This window comes from Electrona antarctica, assembly GCF_951216825.1.
Source record: "Electrona antarctica genome assembly, chromosome: 1".
NCBI classification, from domain to species: domain Eukaryota; kingdom Metazoa; phylum Chordata; class Actinopteri; order Myctophiformes; family Myctophidae; genus Electrona; species Electrona antarctica.
In genome coordinates, this window is record NC_136806.1 from 27,174,319 (window position 1) to 27,188,601 (window position 14,283).

The following is a 14,283-nucleotide window of genomic DNA, read 5'->3' on the forward strand; positions in this document are numbered from 1 at the left end:
CCAAGAAATTATATCTGGCCACGAAATATCACGGGATCTATTGAATGTGACAAACTGATATATTGAGCCTACGACACAGTATGGCATCCCCCTAGTACCTCTACCTTCACATTCAGTAGATCCTGTGATCTTTTGTGGCCAGATGTAATTTCATGGGGTCTAGTAGGACTATAGTAAATATTAATAAAGAAATCGCTGTACATTTAAAAGAAAATGACATTTAGTCCCATGTTCGAATGCCCCCGCCCCCTGTCAAAAATAGCTAAAACGAAAGAAAGCAGCAAATTAAAAAAAATGAACTCATCTTATACTTTGTCTAATAACAACCTAAAACTTGAACCATTCTTGAAAAAAACTAAAGTTGTCCTTTAAGCCATTTAAAAAACAGTTAAAAAAACATTCTGATTGGCTGGTTACCGTCACGTGACCGTTGTCAATTTCACCGATAATCCACACCTTCAATCACTTTGTATCATCCTGCAGCCTTGTAGCTGTATTGGGGAAGGGGAACACTTGATTGCCTTACACACGCTGGCCGTGCGGGCGTGTAAGCACCGCCTGCACTCGTATGACTGAATGTGTGGCTCCAGGCAGCCCCGTAAAGACATCAAGCTCTATTCTCCCGTCACATAGTCTACTTGCCGAGCAAAACAAGGAAGTGTGGCTCGCTCTGGTGGCGCAAAGCGTAGCTACTTTTGTGAATTTAATAGTTTTATGAGGTTAATATTGCTATGTTTGTAACTGTTTTAGAAAAGCAATAAGCCAATCAAGGCCCCAGCTTACCAGGTATTACCACTGCGCGTCGGGTCTAAATAAGTCCCACCAACGTAAAATACCCAGTAACCTGAGACCTCTCGTGGCTTATTGCTTTAATAGCCAATGGACGAGTCCACAACACAAACTTTTTTTTAATTCTTTTTTAAAGAAAAAGTAAATGAATAATGCATTCTTTCATAGGAAACAGAACATTTATATGTAATTCATATAAATGTTTGCGTGACCAAAAAATGGGTACTGAACCATGAACTGAAGCATTCAAACAGTTATCCATCATGGATCTATTAGGACTGAAGAGAAAAAGTCACTGTTCAAAATCAACATTTACTTTATTCATCGCATTTTTTAAACTGGGTCAACACGATAATTTCACGATTTTCAAATGCTGTTAACCACCTGAACACCTCATGTCCCTATTCTGGGGAAAACATTCTGCAAAAATAGCAGATCTACAAGCTCACAACTTTTCCAGTGAGGAGATTTGGTAAAGGGAATATAGACCCTGATGGACACCAGTCAAAGCATATAGCGTTTGTAGGGTTAAAAATTATGATGGACAAATGGTCACTTGAATTGGTCCCTTAATCAAAACGAAAACACAAGTTCTGATGTTCATTCTTTATTTAAAGTACATTTAAAATACGAGAAAAAAAAACTAAATTACACAAATAGTTTAGACTCCTCAAATAAACTTCAGAAGGTGCTGAAAACAAAAATGCACCCTTTTACATGTGTACACCGTAGCACTGACTGACTGGCAGTGAAGGGGTTAAGCCTGATTCACAGTTTGTCATGACTGTTGCGTACAGATCTACAAGCTCACGACACATTGTGGTGCCTGTAGTTCTGCCATTTTCATGACAATGTTTGTTCGACGTATATATTGAGCATTACGTCGGGTGGAAACCTCATATGTCCAAAATGGACTTTTCAGGATTAAAATTCTAAAATAGCAAAAGTAGAAGATCGACAAGCTTAAAGCACTCGCTTCATGCCGCATTTTAAGCTTGCAGGTCTGCAGATCTATGGTCAAGTAGGGCTCATGGAGAGGTTTCTGCCCGACAGCAACAAAACTTAATTTATGGACTGGAACCATTTAACTCTCCTGCCATCCAGTGTTATGTTTGCATCCCAGTCATAATGACATTTACTCACATTTGGGTTCATAGCGATAAGTCTTCTTCAGAGCCATTACTGTATGTTTGTCTGCCTTTGGTCTTCCAATGAGCTTTCAGGGCAAATCCTCCTTTCACGCAGCAGTGCTGTTTTCATGTGTGTGTGTATGCGTGGGTGTGCGTGCCTGCAGGTGTGTGTTGTGTTTTCAAGCTTGAAAGAGGACAAAAAGAAAAAAGAAAAGTGTATCAGAGTGCTGTAAATCCTGAGAATTCCTTTCCTCTATCGCAGTGGATCTCAAAATGGGGTCCAGGGACCCACAGGGTTCCTTCAGGGAGTTTCCAAATGTGACCCTTACATGTCTGGAACTCCAAGTGTACAAATGGAACCAAATGGACCTGTTACGGTCCATTCGTTTTCGATTTGTACAATCTCCGAAATATGGGTGGGTGGGCCTTGAAATTACAACAGTTTGAGAGCCATTGCTCTGTCGGTAATCACAAGAAAAGCGAAGGACGTTGAGGGTTCTTCCGCCTTCACTGGGGTTTAAGTGCTTCTGTGCAAAAAACAAACAAAAAAAAACAGTCATTAATTCAACAGCTTAGCGGAGCAGTGGCGAGTCCTGGCTCTGCACCGGGGGTTATCTGGGCGAGACGGGGGAGGAGCTGGAGGCGAAGAAGGCGGGGCTGCGAGGCGACTGGCGGCCGAGGGAGTGGGAGGAGGGGGAGACCGGGGAGGTGGTCCGGCGGGGGCTGCTCATCACACCCAGGTCTCCGTTGTGCAGCTTCCAGACCAGCTCCTCGTTCTCCCTGGACAGACGCTTGTTGACCTGGGACTCCTTCTGCAGGGACTCCTGCAGGACCTCGTGGTCCGTGGACAGCTGCCTGCAAATGCAACAACACATTAGAAAGGGCTTTTATTGGTTGTTGTTGGTTTTATTGCCATGAATGTACAGTATTTCGTTGCTGTTGCTTACAAACATCCTATCTCCATATTCTAACTGTTTTTTTCTTCATAAATGAATGCCCTACTTCATCATACTACAGCTTCACACAAAAGTATCAAAAGTTGAGCTTGTAGATCTGCTACTTTTGCCATGAAACATAACAATGTCCACAAAAACAAATATTGCAGTTTGGTTGTGTATTTATTGAAGAATTTGACCAGTCATAATTCCAGTGTGGTTTCTGTAGCTGTGATTCTCTGTTGCTTCCATGTCTGGTAAGAACGGTTTATGCTCCCCACTACATGTGCCTTTCCCAATTACTACTACACCTGTTCCCCTAAATACAATATGCCAACATCTTTCATAAATGAATGCCCTATCTCTTCATCGAATGAGTGTGTCACGCAAAGCAGCCAATCTACAAGGTCACTGGTCTGGTCTATTAAATCCTCCACCAGACGCCAGTTTCACTTTAGTTTAGTTTATTTGAAAATAAAATGCAATGAAAAGCAGTTTGAGGATAAACATTAACAAAAGTCCTAAAGTCCAAACCACACCAAAGGGTCGGGTTTTAGGTCAACCACACCAATGCAACTCATTGCAACTCTGATAGGCAATTCACACTGAGAGGGACTGAATCCGTTTAATTGGAACAGTTTCCGAATACGGTTGCCTGGTCCCCGATGGCCATGATTCACATTGCCCGAGATTCAACAGCGCACCCGGGTACACTTGCATAACACACTTTGATCCTCCAGATGGTGGTGTGCTTGATGGCTGGTGCGCACGGACACTGACCATCAACTCTGCGACATTGTCTCCAATAAATCCAGACACACTGCATTGCATTGCCTCTTTTGGCTCTTTGCCGTTATACTACGTCACTGTCAGCCTGCCTGCTATTCACTGTGTCAGTCAGTTCTGTGCTCCAGTGTCGTGTTTGATATTAGTTTAATGGATTCTACTTTAGCATTATTATTATTTTGTTTTACTTTGGAAACTATGCCAAGCAAAGCCCAAGAGCCACGTGTAGTCCAAGATCAGCGCGTACTGCGGTGCTGCGTGTATAGCAGATTCAACATAGCAGATCTGCAAGCTCACAACGCGTCGCTCATCGGCGACGGGCGGCGTTGAGAAATGAGCTGGTGTTACGCTTCGTGCAGCGTCTGTGTTTTTTTTTGTTGACGCTTGGCTCGTCGACTAGAGATCATGTCACGTTCTAAAAAAAAAACAGTCCACTTCCTTCTTTAGGTACGCATGCATTCACATTGGAACGATCCATATCTGAATACACTTCAACGGTCCAGAGACCCGCTCCCCCCATGCGGTCCCGGGGACGGTTGGGCGATCCGCTCCCGGGAACGGTACGCATCATTCACATTACCACAACATCTGACAAGTGGTCCCGAGTCCGAACCCGGGACCATAGTGTGAATTGCCCCTGAGTTGCATTGGTGTGGTTAACTTTAAAAACAGTTTTGTCCCGACCCGACCCTTTGGTGTGGTTTAGGCTTAAGACTTATTTCCATTGTGGAAAAGAACCATTAAAACATTTTACAATACAAATAACAGTAACTTGCATGAATAAAACAAGCAATGAACTATCCGTCTCTAGAAAATCGTCATTTTACAGAGGAACCTTTTCCGATAGCAAAGCTTTTATCTGCTGCTTAAAATATCTCAGATTGGTTGTTAGTTTGACACTGGTTTCAAAGCTGTTCAACTGTAGAACCTATGAAAGTAAATGATCCCTTCAGATTCTGTCCAGTACTGCAAAACAGATCTTAAAATAATACATTCAATCCAATCACTTTATTTGCAGCACATTTAAAGCTACAGCGTGTACAGTTAATGTGCTGTACACTCCTTCCACCCCAGTGGAAATAGCAACTCTCAGTCAGACTTTTTGAACGCCAAGGAGTACAAGTGAGTTTTCAAATGTGATTTAAACACAGGCAGGGTTTGGAGAGAAGCAGAAGGAGCATACTGTAACTGTACCGTGTGAGAGCAGAGTGCCGGTCCATGCGGGCCTTCATCTCTTCATTCTCCTGGACCACTCTCTTGAGGCATTCCTCCAACTTCAGGCTTTTCTCTGTCTGGAAAAACAAAAACAAAAAAACATTTTGAGTTTGAGTGGATTATTTGAATAAGCAAGATTAAAACGTTTTAGAACCACAGGCATTGTAATTGTAATAGCAGACGCAGTGAAGTAGGGTAACCAGCTCTGACAGTGTTATTCTCTGGATTAAGAGAGTCTGCTAAATGCCTAAATTGTAAATTGTATTCTGGAAACGGTTCCAAATGTGACGGAACCGATTCCCGGTTCCTCAATCTTGTATCCTTTGGGTTCCGGATCCAGCCCTATGTGGGATTAATGAGGATTTTCTCTTATTTGAAGAAGCGTTAAAGTTAACCAAGCTTTGTCATCTCACCAGCTTGTCCATCTGCAGAACCTTGTTCTCCTGCAGGTGGAGCTGTTGGGTCTTCATGTCCAGGACCACGTTGAGGCTCTCCAGCTCCTGTTGCAGATACAGCATGTGGGAGTCCGTCTGAAATGGGACACAGAAACACACACATCACACATGTTGCAGCTACAGCATGTGGGAGTCAGTCGGTCTGCAATTGGACACAGAAACACACACATCACACATGTTGCAGATACAGCATGTGGGAGTCTGTCTGCAATGGGACACATGCAACATCACACATGTTGCAGATACAGCATGTGGGAGTCCGTCTGCAATGGGACACAGAAACACACGCATCACACATGATAATTTATATATCAACAAACCAACGCAAAGAAAATTCTAATATATATATATATTTATTTTACAATCAACTGAATAAATCATTTTTCTAATTTGTCGTAGATTTGTCTTTCGAATGTGTTATTTTTTTCAAAATCGATTTGATTAACTGTTGCACCCCTACATTACACATGATGTGGGAACAGAATATACTAGCAATGAAAAAGAAGGGTTGTCCGCAGACTGTGTATCCGCTCCCAGGAATCTTTAAGCAACAACGTTTCGACCCTTACGGGTCTTCGTCAGGTATACGTTGTTGCTTAAATAAAGTTTAATGGGAACAACCTGCAGACAACCCTTCTTTTTCCATTGTACGTATTTGTTTTGTCCAGCACATGTATAATTGCCTGAGATGTGCGTGCTTCCTTTTGGATGCTATCTCAACAGCATACAGTATACTAGAACATCACATGATCAGTGAACCGCAAGACCTCTAGAGTGACACCGCGCTGAGGTCACTAGACATCAGGGTGTCAGTGTAACTATGATATAGCATCAAATATGTACAATATCTTTACCAGTTTTCACCATGAACTGTGAAATTTGGCAAACATGTACACCACGGTCATTCTCTTCCCTGCTGTGTTGTACTTCAAACCAACAAGCTGCATGGTTTAAAATGAGGTTGAAAACTAATCCCAAGCATAAAGAGGCCACACTATTTATAGCTCAGCTATGGCTTGACAGAGTAAGGTGAGTGACTTATCTTAATTGTCTTGGACTGAGAGAGAGTGGTCAGGGATGTAAAGACATCCACACACCTTGGTTGAAATTTTACATTTAACAAGAATGACACGTATCAACAGCGAGGTGAAACAAGCGCTCTCTGTTGTGCATCCGTCCCCCTTTTCTTTGGCGTTACAGACTCTGCGTTGAGACCATAGAGTTATAATATATATCTAGAGAGTGGCTGAGGAGCGACAGGCCTGCCCCCCGCTATTCACTTCAATGGAAGTCTGGGGGCTTGGTAGACTTCCGCACGGCGTTTCAGAGTATGGGGTCAGACTCCCATTGGCTTAGGCGTCGTTTCAGAGTATGGGGTCAGACTCGGCCAGCCAATCATGACTAGGTCCCGCAATAACCGCCATAAGGTCCTCATAGCCTCATAGAAAACAGGGGAGAAGCACCACTTCACTAATTATAGACCTGTGTCCCTACTTTCACAATTCTCTAAAATCTTTTCATTGATAGGTTAGACAACTTTATAGAGAAACATAACTTGTTATCAGATAGCCAATATGGATTTAGAGCCAACAGGTCAACCAATATGGCATTAATGGAGCTAACAGAGGAAATAACCAATTGCATCGATAAGGGAAGGTATGCCGTAGGAATATTTATAGATTTAAAGAAAGCGTTTGATACAATTAATCATGATATATTAATTAGTAAAATGGAAAGATATGGAATCAGAGGAGTGGGGCTTAAGTGGTTGAAAAGCTATATCAGCAACAGACAACAATTTGTGCAGTTGGGAGATCACAAATCATCATGCTTAGAGATTAAATGTGGAGTTCCGCAGGGGTCGGTACTTGGTCCAAAACTATTTATTTTGTATATAAACGATATATATAAAGTATCAAAACAATTTAAATTTGTCATTTTTGCAGATGACACCAACATCCTTTGTTCTGGAGGAAATTTACAGCAGCTCTTAGAGATGATTAAAATAGAAATAAATAAATAAAAAATATGGTTTGATGTCAATAGATTATCATTGAATTTGAATAAAACCAAATTAATGATTTTTGGAAATCGAAAATTAGATGCAAGAGTGCAACTGGTAGTGGACCAGGTTGCTATTGAGCAGGTATATGAAATAAAATTTCTAGGGGTATTTCTAGACTGCAAGCTTTCTTGGAAGCCGCAGATAAAATATGTAAGATCCAAAATATCAAGGAGCATTGCTGTACTGGGGAAAGCCAAACATTTACTAGAACAGAGGGTGTTGTATATTTTATATTGTTCACTTGTAGTGCCGTATCTGACTTACTGTGTGGAGGTTTGGGGTAATGCCTATAAAACAACTTTACAACCATTATGTATACTACAAAAAAGAGCATTGAGAATTGTACACCATGTTGGGTACAGGGATCATACAAATATACTGTTTTTGAATTCCAAGTGTCTTAAGTTTATGGATCTGGTCAAGTTCAAAACTGCTCAAATAATGTACAAAGCAAAGAATCATTTACTTCCTAGGAACATTCAAAATGTATTTAAGGACAGAGAATGTGTTTATAATTTAAGAGGAAAAAATAATTTTGAGAAACGTTTTGGGCGTACAAATTTGAAGAACATGAGCATTTCACATGGTGGAGTGACTCTGTGGAACGGTCTGGATGATGAAATTAAAAATAGTGGAACTATTGCACTGTTTAAGAAGAGGTTTAAATATACTTTGCTTATGAGCTACAGAGAAGAAGCATGAGGGGGGGAGGGGGGGTTGAGGGTACATTATGGTTCCACTTAGTGCTAAAATAAATAGACAAATCATAATATTATATAAAGGGAACCTTGACACATTTGTTTATTTTTAAATTGTATAATTAGGGGTAGGACCAGATAAGCTCAGGCTTCATTCCTGCTCCTTTTCGAACTGTACTATATTTTGTTTTGCTTTTGTTTTAACTTTTCTTTTCTTTTAATGCATTATTGTATATTTTGTATTTTTTTTTTTATTGTCATTTTTATTTAAAAGAGTTCGAAATAAACATTCATTCAGACATTCAGATAGCCAACAGCAGCAATCATAAGCCAGGTTTCACCTGGCAAAAAATACTGTAACCCAAGTTCTCCTGGAACATTTTCACGTCAAGGACACGCATGTATAAATTCATAGCCGACATGAAGAAAATATATTTATACTGTGTTGTCACTTTGCTTCATAATGTCATTTTAATTTAAGTTTATTTAAATTAAGAGCCTCTGTTCAGACATGAAAGTGTGTTACAGATAATTTAGTGTGATAGTAGTATAGCATTTGTCTCTATAGCAAGATCCAAATACTCAAACTTCCATTGCGCCCGCCACACAAGCCACTTGCTCGCACCTTGTCACCACCTTCGAGTGAGGAGGCGAGGTGAGGATGGAAGAATCGATCGGGTTTACTGGAAGGAATGGGAACGTTCAGTGTCATTTTGACGCATTCTTCGGACGAAAACATTTCCGCAAAGGACACATGAAGGATACATTTGATGTATCTGTCATAGAGTGTCACATAATGCACAGGGCCATGTAGAGCAGCATGATAGATGGTTAACTTTATATTGTGTTTTATTGCTTTATTTATATTTTGAGTTTCATCTTGATTATGCATGCTGTGTTTTATTTCTGTGTTATATATGATGAGTGCCGTGCGCTATGATAGCGATGGACAATGAACATTATGCCACAGTATTATTACCTGTCAGGTGTTCTAACCGAGGCGTGTGCAGCCTATCAGATACAGACTGAGTCAAGCCATTCATTCGCCAGTGAAAACTCCACGCCCAAATAAAAGGGGCACCTAGATCCTACCTCGGGCTCTCTCTCTCTGCTCAGACAGTGCCTGCTGCCACCGTCGTCGGACCACGCCAGACCTCTCTCTCTGTCCTCTTATCCCTACATGTCCAGATAAAATATCTCCTAGTCTCTCCACGATGTGCCCGCGGACCGGACTTCTCTCCTCCTCTATACTACACCGTGGGTCCGATGTCCTTATCGCCTCCTCCACGTCGCTGAGATTGATCATTCTGCAATGTCAACGCTCTCTATCTACTGAATTAAGGAAAGTAACTATATGCCTCCGTTCCATTGAGTGCATGATTTAGAGGCTCTTTACTAGTGTGACAGTAAAGTGATTCGAGTCCCCGTTCTGTGTTGAGGTGCTGGAGCCAGCCAGATGACATGACAGTGGTGGTGGAACAGCAGACCAGAGATTGATTATTGATATGCTCATCCTACTCCTTTTGAAAGGAAAGTAATAACGCCAGCATGCGTGTGTTGTCATAGTTTGAAAGTGCCGGTTGTGAGAGGGCTGTCACTCATTGTGCCGTTCTCCTGTCCAACAGCGGAGCCACAGGACGCCCGGACAGCGACGACGCGGAAGTCCCGGACTGGACAGTGTGGATCGAACTGAACTTAACTAGCTGTCTCGTCACGGCTGTGGCATACTGGTGCCCGGATCGGATTCACTACTGGACTGGGGTATTCCTAACTCCCCTGACTCACTGACTCTCTCCCCTCTAGTTTTATCAATTGCTGCTTGCTATTTTAAAAGTGATGAAGTGATTTATTGATGAATTGATTTATTATTGTTTTGTTTAAAAAAAGGGTACCCTTGCATTTAATTACTGTACTGTTGAATGAATTCATATGTCTAGATTATAATAAAAATGCTTTTGTACTTTTATACCTTATCCCTATTGTGTCGTGTCATTTACTCGGTATTGGTGTGAACTGGAGTCTGAACTTTAGAGTAGTAACACTCTCCCAAAAACCTGTTACATATCCTTGTTGCTTGTGCAAATATTTGAGTATTGGGAGGGCTACCTGGATCTTCTCAGCATGTTCTCTTCTCTTCTCCTCCTCTATCCTCAGCTTTTCAGTGAGATCATTGTTCTCCTCTGTCAGCTCCTGGATCCGCCTCTGGAGAGATGACACCCCAACAAAACACACATTACACAACACACATCACAGATGGAACATCCTGGTCTGGCTACAGAAAACCAGCATGTGCTTTTTTTGTCGTTTCAACATTGAGAGCAGTGAGGCTTACAGATAAAGAGTCTTCTGCTTCCTTCCGTGATTTGTCCAACGCCTGCAGCTCCTCATGGTGAACTGTCCTGTGTTCTGGAGAGACCATAGATTCACAGTATGAGAAACCAATTACCAAACACCTTAACAGCTGAACCCTATAGCATCCCTATTCTGTGGAAAACACAAGTCGGAAAAGATCGATCTACAAGCTCACGTGGCCAGTGGTGTCCTGCTCTCTGCAAAATGCCGTACCACAGAAAAAAACGAAATACCTGTGGCTAACCCGCTGTGAGCTTGTGTTTTTTTTTTTTACCTTTATTTAACCAGTAAAAACCACATTGAGACTAAAGTCTCTTTTACAAGTGTGAACTGGCCAAGAGAAGAGGCAAAGTAAGTAACACAGCTCTGCCAGTAACAATAAATACAAGACAATAACAGGACAGACGTATAACAATCATAAACACAGTACCCACTAACGAAGAAGCTCAAAGGAAGAATAGGAGCATCTAATAACACAACCAATAAAAGGCTAATATATAAAAACTAAGCAATGAAATTTGCTAATCTACTATAAATGCACCAACTCTCTGTACTTCTGTATATCTGTAATTCACATAACTCGAGAACCGTTAGCCCCACAAACTTCAAATTCGACACATGCGTTCCACACCAACACAGGGAGTCTAGTAGGTCATTCCATGAAAGCATGTGGATGAGCTATTTTCAGAGAAGAGATTTGGTGTAGATTATACATTCACAATAATAATGTAGTTGTCCAAGTTTAAAGGGTTCAAATGTTTAAACACTTGTCATACTGACACTTTAAAGTGTTAAACACTGAAACAAATATCAAGGCCTTGATAAACAAAGCACTTCTGAGAAATATGTCAGCATTTTCTTTGTGGTTTTCTTCAAAAGAGAACTTTTAAGTTCGCAGCTCTGTCAGAGTGACTCGCAAATGCAGTATTTATGCGTATCCCATTGGAAGAAGTGAAGTAAGTGTAGAATCTGATCCAGATATGGACATTCATTCTCATCGACCCCTATCCATAATTTAGTGTTTCTCAAACAATTAAAATTCAAAGTACCATCAGAACCATCAGAGAGTGTACAAATGGAACCAAATGGACCCAATTGTACACTCAGTGTTACAGACATGTAAGGGTCCATTTGGACAAGGAACCCCAAGGGCTCCTGGACCCCACTTTGAGAACCACTGATTTGGAGCAAAGAGGAGGCAATGTGAGTCAAGGTGCAACATGAATGGTACAGAAGTTACTCAATGTGAGTCAAGGTGCAACATGAATGGACCAAAGAGGAGGCAATGTGAGTCAAGGTGCAACATGAAGGTACAGAAGTTACTCAATGTGAGTCAAGGTGCAACATGAATGGTACATAAGTTACTCAATGTGAGTCAAGGTGCAACATGAAGGTACAGAAGTTACCTTCCACAGAGTTCTCAAACTGCTGTTGGACTTGTTGCAGATGTTCTGAATGACGAACCTCCACTTCCTGTCGCATAGCATCATGGTTGGCTTTCAACTCCGCCATCTTTAAAAACACAGCAACAAGAATGAGAATATGACAACATAATGCCATGATGCAAGAATGACATGACATAATACCACAGTGCTTCTGTAATGCTTCGGGATTGATTTCCTAAAGGCACACAAAATGCATGATAAAGTTTCAGTCCAAGTGGTGATTCGGGTGTGTTCAGGCAGAGCAGATCGTCTGTCGGGTGGAGCAAACCTCATACAGTATGTACTTTTCAGGATTCAAATTCAAAAATAGCAAAAGTAGCAGCTCTACAAGCTCAAAATATGGCACAAATGGAGATTTGCTACTTTTGTGTCACACTGTAGTATGATCAAGTAGGAGTAGGGCATTAATTTTACGAAAATAACACCACAAGAAGTTTAAATATGGAGATGAGGAGGTTTCTGCCCAACAGCAAAGAGGTCCATGATCAACAGCATTAATGACAACGCATCAGACGATGACTCAGCATGACTAACCCTACAACCCGGAGAACGGTAAACATATCACACACCTCAGACCCTGGGAGGAGTGAATAGCATGTGTCATATACTGTATTTAAACATTGTATATCTGATGGTTGTTGATCTAATAATCAACTTACTCATTACTATACCTATTATCCTACCGCTGTGAGGTTTTTCAAGGTTTTCATTGTTACTGTATGTGGTTCGTAATGCTAGATTTGTACATAGTTGTACAGCCTAAATTAGGTTTACATCCAACTGAATGGCGGGCTCAGTTGTAAATGTAATCCTTTGATAAATTAAACGGCCAGGAGAGCCTGTTAACAAATGCACAGCCAGCTAACGCGTAACAAATAATAAACCGAACAAGTGTAGCCATCGTGCAGTCAATACATGGTTGCCCAAAATTGTATCTTGTATCATTTTTAAATATCAATGGATATTGGTCATAATTAGCTAACCAGGCCTCCTTCCTAAGGCCACACTTCAGCGAACCTCCTTCCTGCCTTCTAGCTGACTTTACAATGACCCTCCTTGCCCAAGCAAGACCCCTATCAATCAGCGTAAAAGAGACAGAAGTCTAGATAAGACACCTCACTGGAACCCTGGACATTTCATTTCCCCTCTGTGGAATGCGCATCGCGTCACAGTATTGGCTCTGACCAAGCACAATGGAAGAACAAAGAATGTGATTAAAACTGCATATGCTATAATATTCTGTGATCTGAGAATATTCCATTGTCATGGTGTTCACTGTACTCCAACAATATCTTAACTGTGACAGTTTAAATGCGATTTTTCTCCTGTTAATTACATTGCTTCCTTACTGACTTTCTAGTTGACATCAACCTGTCATGTTTGGTAGCACACTAAAACCAAGTGTATGCAGAGTCTGGATCCATGGTCAGATGTATTAATTTTCTGCATGATAGTTTAATTAATAAAGAGGTTAAATTGATCAGGTCCATGAGACAGCAGTTCAAAGTGGGTGTAACATTATGACTGGAAAAGACAGCCCTTTTCCTAAGGAGGGGGGTCTGCTGTGAGCCCCAAAGCAGGGCAAAGACTGGGGCAATCTTTCTCCTCTCTCTCTTGTCCTGGTGAACGTTTGCCTGAACACTACGTGCCTATAGGGGAAGCCCCACTAGGCCCTGCCTGGGTTTCAATCCTGCCCCATGAGGTCAGCGTGCAGCCGAGTCAGGCCTGCCGATGCTCTGACCCGCTCCGGCTGTCGCCCTCTTTCTACTGCAATCACCACGCAACCTTCTACAACCCTGCGAGATGCCACTCACAGGAGACGGCGGACTGACCGGAAAAGCCAGGCTCCAGCCTGACAACGCCCTGCTCTACTCTCTCTGCGGCCATGTCGCCAGCCTGCCAACGACCTACTCCGGCTCTCCTGCCGTCTCTCCTGTGCGCGCTCTCTGCACGCCCCGGTCCACAGTGGCAAAATGGCTGTGGAAGAAGATGGACGGTTCTCCCCTCCGGCTACAACAGGCCACTGCCTTCAAAACACTGGTTACCCCTGGGGGTACACTACAGTTTAGAGTCAGGGGACACTGCTCAACCCATGAGCAAAACCGACGCCACATGCCGACAGCCTCTGATACCCGGCGAAAAGGTTGTATGAAACTGAACATGAAGTTATGGCACACAACGAATGGGAATATGAATGTGTTGGTTCGCGCCTCTGGGCGGACATTCTGTCTCTCCTCAGTTCACCACTACAGCTTATCCATAAGCAACTGTTAGCCTACCCGGCCAAGATCTGTTTATTCTCTTTCTCCACACGATATCCTAAACTAAAATTTACCTTATTTTACTAACACTTTAGCCTACTTCCGGTGGGCGTACTAAATTTGTTTTATTTTATTTTTATTTCAAAACTGAT

General features: G+C 42.0%; 1 protein-coding gene across 3 annotated transcripts in view; it reads right to left on the bottom strand.

The window, feature by feature from the left end:
- Positions 1-1,380: 1,380 nt before the first annotated feature.
- mtus1a (microtubule associated tumor suppressor 1a) overlaps positions 1,381-14,283 on the bottom strand; it is a 60,884-nt gene continuing 47,981 nt past the window's right edge. For all 3 annotated transcript variants that reach the window (XM_079504978.1, XM_079504979.1, XM_079504980.1), the window contains 6 exons: positions 11,832-11,937; positions 10,406-10,479; positions 10,180-10,275; positions 5,269-5,385; positions 4,835-4,932; positions 1,381-2,774 (listed from right to left, as the gene is read on the bottom strand). In XM_079504978.1, coding sequence (XP_079361104.1) covers positions 2,531-2,774; positions 4,835-4,932; positions 5,269-5,385; positions 10,180-10,275; positions 10,406-10,479; positions 11,832-11,937 — 735 coding nt within the window. In that variant the 3' untranslated portion in view covers positions 1,381-2,530. The remainder of the gene's footprint in view (positions 2,775-4,834; positions 4,933-5,268; positions 5,386-10,179; positions 10,276-10,405; positions 10,480-11,831; positions 11,938-14,283) is intronic.